General features: G+C 38.6%; 1 protein-coding gene across 1 annotated transcript; it reads left to right on the forward strand.

The window, feature by feature from the left end:
• The first annotated feature begins 274 nt into the window (after positions 1-274).
• Positions 275-4,179, forward strand: LOC143534001 (plasmodesmata-located protein 6-like). Its single transcript, XM_077028615.1, has 5 exons — positions 275-1,000; positions 1,311-1,415; positions 2,119-2,195; positions 3,501-3,643; positions 3,963-4,179. The coding sequence occupies exons 1-5, from the start codon at positions 289-291 to the stop codon at positions 4,177-4,179; spliced, it is 1,254 nt and encodes a 417-aa protein (XP_076884730.1). The 5' UTR covers positions 275-288.
• Positions 4,180-7,743: the final 3,564 nt, after the last annotated feature.

Below are 7,743 nucleotides of genomic sequence, written 5' to 3' on the forward strand. Positions count from 1 at the left end.
TTTAGTAGTTTCATTAATAATGGAAAACTGGTTCAACAGTGATCGAGCCGGTGCCCTCAAAACCGGATTACACTAATACTAGATTGATATGTTAATTACCAATGATCAGGCTATTGTCTTATACAAAGTGTCAATAGCAACCATCCATCATTACAAGTTAATCAATTTGCATATTATTGCAGTTATATATATATATATATATATAATTAAACTTTAGTTGTTTACATATATGCTGTGCATGACACATTAGTTGTTACAACTAGAGGATTGAAACTATATTCTTTAAAAATGTTACAAGCAGCTTTCTCTCTTTCATTTCTTATTTTATCCTTCATTTTCTCCCTCTTTTCGGTTTCTACCGCAGACTCCAACGTCTATGTGCAATGCTCTCAACTCAACTTCACCTCAATGACACCATACGAGTCGAATATCAACTCGCTATTCACTTCCTTAACAGACTCGGCCTCCATTTACAACTTCAACAAGTTTGAAACCTCACCACAAAGCGATACTGTTTACGGCCTCTTTCAATGTAGAGGCGACGTTAGCTCCAAATATTGTAACGATTGTGTGGCTAACTCTATAAATCAACTCAAGACAACTTGTCCTATGTCCATGGGCGGTGAAATACAGTTAGAAGCATGTTTTGTGAAGTACGATGATACATCATTTTTTGGGGTTGAGGACAAGATGGAGGCATGGAGAAGATGTGGCCCTTCGATTGGCTATAATTCGGATGTTTTGAACCGTATAGAAGGTGCATTGGATTACCTAGTGCGTGGGAACGGTGAATATTTTCGTGGGGGCAATTTTGGGAGCGTACAAGGCATGGCACAATGCGTACAAGATTTGAGTTTAAGTGATTGTCAAGATTGTCTTGTGGAGGCAAGCGGACGGTTGAGATCAGAGTGTGAGACGTCGAGCTCTGGTGATATGTACTTGGGAAAATGTTATATTCGATATACTGCCGATCAAGGTAAGCTTGTTGTCAGAGCTGGCGGCTTGAGAGAGGGGGGGGGGGGGGGGGGGAGGTCACCGAGGGTCCGTATGCCTGATTTTTTTTTTACATTTTTTTATATATGTATATTTCATTGAAAATAAATATGTATTATAAATGTTTAAACCTAACACATTTAAGCCTATTTTTATTTATTGTATAAAACAAATTCTTTCTCGGCTAAGATTCAAAGAATTTTAACGATTCTTATGGACGGGATTAAATATTGCAAGTGGTGGTGGTTTGCATTAATATTTTATTGTCGTATTTATCACTTTATTAACATATAAAGTCTGCATGAACTATAATGCAGGTGACTTAAATTCTGATAACAACTACGACAACGACCCCGATAAAAAAAAGAACAACAAAGAGGGCAAAGGTCACAAGAAAACAGTATTGAATTATCTTAATTCGGGTAATGTTATTTCGGCACTTCGGCGTGATATTACAAATCATTGGGTCTTGGACTTGCCGAGATCCCTGTAATAAATTCGGTATGTTTTCACTAGCTTCATTCTATCAAGATTATGCGAGAAGCAAGATTAAACTGCGTTTTTAGTTTCTTTAGTTTGTTAAAAATAACCATTTTAGGTAAAAGTTTTTTTTTTCTTTTTTTACTTTCTTTTTGTTTTTGTTTTTTTTTTCGGTGTTTACGGTCCATTATTTTCATTCTCGAGCAAAATAGAAAAAATGTTTTTTTACGATTTTAATTACTTAATTGAGAGTTTTCATATACAAAAAAATTGGCCTAAGGCAACCTTTATTTTACAAAAAAAACTGTATTAGGTGAAGTTGCATTAAACATAATGCAACCTTTTTATCAGATAATGCAACTGTTTCTTTCAAATGCAACCTTTTTAAAATGTTGCATTTGAAAAAATAGTTAATGCAAATTCACCTAATGCAGTTTTTTTTGTTAAAAGGTTGCTCTAGGCTAGTTTTTAGTAGTGATTTATGCACACTTCTTATTCATTTATAAATTCATTATGTAAATAATCTTTATATTTTTTAGAACTGATGATAGTATATTTTTTAAAAGATAGCAAGTCTTGAAATATTATTTCATAATTAAAAAGGCTCTTCTAACTCATACTATTATAACTTTTTTTAACCCTCAGTTTACCGTTACAATTACAAGAAAATAGAAAATTTGAAGATAGAGGTTAAGAACGTCAAAGAGGAGGCCGAGAAAAAGGTAAAGAGGGTCAAAAAAGAGGCAAAAGAGGTCGACAAAGATAATAAGGGACTACCGATATATTATCCTTATTATGTACCAGCACCGCCAGTCAGAGCGCCTCCTCCCTGTCCTTACCCGCCACAATCGAGTCAGTGTTATGTAATGTAACACTATAGTCCGGTGGTTCAAAACTAAAGCATGCGCGTGAAAGTCCCTAACCTAAGGGAAAAGGCACACTCATAAAGAACAGCCCGTATTTTTACGTTAGTTCAATCTTTTAGTAATTTGGATTCAAATGTAATATACCTTGTTGAATAATTCACAATGTTTGTATAATTCTGTTGTTTCTTTCTCAACTCTTTCTTGTATTCGCAACCACGTATTTGAAGTAGATTATATGATTGTGAGAAAAAAAAAACAAAGTTTTGTGCTCCTTTTGAGTGTCATTGAAATGGCTGATGATGAAACAATTGTTTGGCAACCTTATAAAAAATAAAAATAATAAGTTAAATTTTAACGAGTCATCATATTTTGTATATTAAAAAGGGTTTTTTATATGTTAATTTAGTATTACATAGTTTAGGTATTATCTATATTACATATAAAAGATGGACAAAATGATAATTTGTGAAATATCAGACGCCTTTAACCATCAAAACTGAGACGCCGTAAAAATCTAATACGGTTATCTCCGGCGTCCTTCCAATGTCTCTCTGGCGTCGTTCAAAATCATGTAACCCCCACCCCACCTTCAATTGCAATTCTATCCTCTGCCACATTCAATTGCAATTAGACATATTTATCTAACGAAACTGTCATACATACATGCTTAATTGAAGTTCCTTCATCCGACCTTCACAATTGGAACACAACGTCTATCAACCCAACTACCTACCAGGTAACACTCGGGTTTTCTATTGTTTTTAAGCCCCATATCAGATAACTGCATTATTTACAAATTCAATTTGTTTGGTGTTCTTTGGGTTTTATATTGTTAATCTAAGATTATTAATTGAACACGAGAAAAAGAAACAAAAAAGAATATAAACACCATATATTTGATGATGGGCCGATTTTAGTTCGGTTGTTGTTTATTGGTTGTTCAGGTGCGTTTTTTTAGTTTAGTTTCAATTTGGATTTGTTTGGTTTTTGCTTTAGGTCCCGCTTTCAGGTGTTGAGTTTTACATTTTTGATGATTTAGTTCACTAAAATTGAGTCTTGTGTATTATTGATATGCAGATTTGTTTTGATTTTGTCATGATGAAGATGATTGATTAGTTGTTCCATAGGTTGTTAATTAACCTATTATTTTTTGTTTTTGAGTTTCAATCTCCGTACCGGGTGTTTGAAAGTGAAGAATCTGTTGGTGGTCAAACTGTTGGACCTTCTTTAGCAGTTGGAATGAAGGCTAAATCTGTGATTAAGGAAGAAAGTGGCGAGGGTGTTGATTGGACCTTCTTTATTTGGTTTTTAACATATTCTTCACATATTGCAAGTAACATATTCAAAAACAAATAGCTCAGTTTCATTTGCTTTGCTTGCTCATAATGGTTGCAAGCATAAAAGCCACCAGTCTTCTCTCCATGATCCTACCATTGACCAAGACACAACTAACACGTACAATTTATGAAAGATTAGATTCTTACTGAAAGGGCATCGGTGTTCTTTGGGTTTTCATTGTGGGAAAAAACCAAAAACAATGTGTATTAATAATATTTTGTTTCAATTTGGTTTCGTTTTTTTAATAATAAAATTGAGTCTTGTGTATTATTTTCATTGTTATAGCAATGTGTATTACCATTTTGTTTGTGAAAATGCTAGAGGTGTGAAGAAACAGAGTTGCGGTGGACGAGGCCCGTTAATTGCAACAGCTACCACTTCAGTAACCGGGAACAAGTTGGATAAGACACCCATGGTTAAGGCAGCTAGAAGCAATAAGCCTGCTTCTGAGAATAATGGAAGGTTCTACACTTTGTTTATTGAAATGATAGTTTATATTTGATCTGCTTACTTTTACATATAAAATGATGCATCTTTTGGCAAGTAAAAATACTCTCGGACCGCACGGGGTTTTCACGTCTTGATAATTTGCAGAATGGTGCTTCTGAGAGTACAGGTATGGTGCCATGGGATATAGGGAAATATATATATTTGATGATGGGCCGATTTTAGTTCGGTTGCTGTTTATTGGTAGTTCATGGGCGTTTTTTAGTTTTTTTTTTCAATGTTTTTTAGTTTTTTTTTCAACTTTTTTTTTCAATGTTTTTTAGTTCGGTTGCTGTTTAAACAATGTTTGCGAAAAGTTGCGGACGGGCATTTCACTGCTGCGGTCAAGGTATTATGCTCTTCAGGGGTTGCACCTTTCGGTAAGGATACTTTGAACGCTTTGTTGTCTAAGCATTCCATCATGGCACCTCCGATTATGCCTGTTTCCTTGCTTTTGGAGTCTCCCCTTGTCGTGGACGTTGATAGTGTGCTTGGGTGCATTAAGTCTTTCCCTAAAGGGACTTCGTGTGGGCGGGACGGTTTGCGAGCCCAACACATTTTAGATGCGTTGTGCGGAGAGGGGTCTCCGATTGCGGATGGTTTGCTCAATGCTATCTCTGCGGTGGTTAATTTATTTTTGGGGGGAAGGTGTCCTAAGGTGTTGGCAGAGTTTGTTGCGTCTGCCCCACTTACGCCGTTGCTTAAACCGGACAATGGGATTAGACCTATTGCCGTTGGGGCCATTTGGAGGCGGTTGGTCTCTAAGGTGGCTATGAGGGGTGTCGGGAAGGAGATGGTTAAATACCTCGGGGACTTTCAATTTGGGGTGGGAGTCCCCAGTGGGGCAGAGGCCGTGCTTCATAGCGCGAACAGGTTTCTAAATCAGTTTCATTCGGATGGGTCATTGGCTATGCTTACTGTTGATTTCTCCAATGCCTTCAACTTAGTAGATAGGACGACCCTTCTACATGAGATTCGGAGTCGATGTCCTTCCATTTCCCTTTGGGTGGGTTTTTTATATGGGCAGTCGGCTAGGTTATATGTGGGTGATACTTTCATTAAATCCACCACTGGGGTTCAACAGGGGGACCCTCTTGGGCCTCTCCTTTTTGCCTTAGCTTTGCACCCACTTGTTCACCAAATCAGAGATCGGTGCAAGCTTCTCTTTCATGCTTGGTACTTGGATGATGGCACGATTATCGGGGATACTAGAGAGGTAGCCAAAGCATTAGATATTATCAGGTCTGAGGGGCCTCGTTTGGGTCTTGAATTAAACGTTAAGAAAACAGAGTTATTTTGGCCAATATGCAATGGGGTGAAGGCACAGGAGGGGTTGTTCCCTTGCGGGATTGGAAGGCCGGTGCTTGGCGTGAAACTCCTTGGTGGTGCTGTAAGCCAGGATGCGGGGTTTATCAGCAGTTTGGCTATGAAAAGGGCATCTAGCGCTGTGGAACTGATGAGCTGTCTCCCAAGACTTCGGGATCCTCAATGCGAGCTTCTTTTGCTTCGCTCATGTATGGGAGTCGCCAAGCTTTTGTTCGGTTTGAGAACATGCCAACCTATGTATGTGGGAGAAGCTGTTTCTATATTTGACAATGGTCTTCGAAGGGCGATTGAGGACATCGTGGTTTGTGGAGGTCCGTTCTTTGGGGATCTCCAATGGAGGTTGGCATCACTTCCGATCCGTTATGGGGGGTTGGGTCTCTGTTCGGCCGAGGATGTATCTACATATGCTTTTGTGGCTTCGAGAGCACAGTCGTGGTGTTTGCAAGACCATATTCTTCGGGGTTGTGATATTTATGGGTTGGACTCTGATTATGGGTGTGCGATGGATCGTTTACGTACTTCACTTCCAGATTTTGATCTTAGCGGGTTCTCTAATAAGGACACCGCCCCCCTAAAGCCCAACATGTTGTGGCGAGTGCCTTATTTAGTGGAATCGTCAAGAGTTTAGAAGTGAAGTTTGATCTATCCCCTCGCCAAAAGGCGGTGTTTGAATGCCTTCGGGCTCCTCGGGCTCAGGATTTTCTAACGGCCATCCCCATTGAAGGATTAGGCCAACGTATGTCGGGTTTGGAGTATCGGGCTATCCTTAAGTACCGGTTAATGATCCCTATGTTCCCGACGGATGAACCTTGCCCAATTTGTCGCAAGGTCTGTTTGGATTCTTTTGGTGACCATGCGGTGCATTGCAAAGAATTGCCTGGCTTTAAATACAGACATGATCTGGTTAGGGATGTTTTGTGTGATGTTCTTAAACGGGCAGGGATTTCTGCTAAAAAGGAGGCCCCTGTTAACTTTCTCACTGATCCTATTGAAGGGAGGTCTACTTTACGACCAGCTGATATTCTTGTGTTCGGGTGGGTAGGGGGGAAACACGCCTGTGTGGATCTTACAGGAGTGTCTCCTCTTGTTGGGCTCAGGGACCGTGGGTTTGTTGTGGGTCAGGCTGCGTTGAAGGCTGAATCGGGCAAAGTTGTTAAACACGAGAAAGCTTGTTTAGATAATCAACATGTCTTTCTACCATTTGCCTTTGATACATTTGGTTTTCTGGCTCCAGAGGCTGTGAAATTTTTGAGTAGGGTTCAGCGCGTCGTACACGGAACCTCTTCAGCTTCTAGGTCCCAAAGCTTCGTTTTTAGCAGGATTGGCTTTGCTGTTCAAAAGGGGGTTGCGGCGCAGCTTGTTGCCCGTTTGCCTGCCACTTTATTGTAATCGTTTTATAGTAAATTATATAAAACTTCGATTGTGAAAAAAAAAAAAAATTTGGATTTTATTTGGTTTTTGCTTTATGCCCCGTTTAGCGGTTTTTAGTCTCATTTTAGTTCGGTTTCTGTTTATTGGTTGTTCAGGTGCGCTTTTTTTAGTTTGGTCTCAATTGGGTTTTATTTGGTTTTTGGTTTCATTTATAATTACAATTTTTGGTTCCTTTTACAATAATATTTTTTCCGGATCTGCTACTACAAACCGTCTGGCCCGCTGACCACTTGTCGTGCACAATACCTGACTTGTAGTCAACACCAACCAAACAGAAACATTAACATTACTGAAACGAAACCTTCAGGTGCGTTTTTTCAGTTTTGTTTCAATTTGGATTTTATTTGGTTTTTGCTTTTGCGTTCAGGTGCGTTTTTTAGTTTTCTTTCAATTTGGATTTTATTTGGTTTTTGCTTTAGGTCCTGCTTTCAGGTGCGTTTTTTAGTTTTCTTTCAGTTTGGATTTTATTTGGTTTTTGCTTTAGGTCCTGCTTTCAGGTTCGTTTTTTTGTTTTCTTTCAATTTGGATTTTTTTTGGTTTTTGTTATAATAACAAAAATAATGTTACAGTAACATTTACAGTAACTTTTTTGGCTTTTATTTGCTTTTTGGTTTCATTCACGGTAACATTTTTTGCTTCACAAACCGTCTGGCCTGCTGACCACTTCTCGTGCACAACACCTGACCCGTAGTAGTCAAACCGAACCAAATAGAAACATCAACATTACTGAAACGAAACCAAAAGCACCCGTAACCCTTTCATACCAGTCGCTAAAACAGCCAAAATAATAAACTGACAAAACGGAAACGAAACAACATATCAA

Source organism: Bidens hawaiensis, unplaced genomic scaffold, assembly GCF_021521415.1.
Source record: "Bidens hawaiensis isolate Kalapana, Puna unplaced genomic scaffold, B.hawaiensis_p1.1 tig00009970_1, whole genome shotgun sequence".
Classification (NCBI taxonomy): Eukaryota; Viridiplantae; Streptophyta; class Magnoliopsida; order Asterales; family Asteraceae; genus Bidens; species Bidens hawaiensis.

Excerpts from the sequence above, each read along its gene's own strand:
- LOC143534001 (XM_077028615.1), top strand. The coding sequence starts at position 289 with ATGTTACAAGCAGCTTTCTCTCTTTCATTTCTTATTTTATCCTTCATT. Across the intron at positions 2,196-3,500 it reads AAGAGGAGGCCGAGAAAAAG|TTTCAATCTCCGTACCGGGT; the intron begins GTAAAGAGGGTC and ends TTTGTTTTTGAG. Across the intron at positions 3,644-3,962 it reads GATTGGACCTTCTTTATTTG|CAATGTGTATTACCATTTTG; the intron begins GTTTTTAACATA and ends TCATTGTTATAG.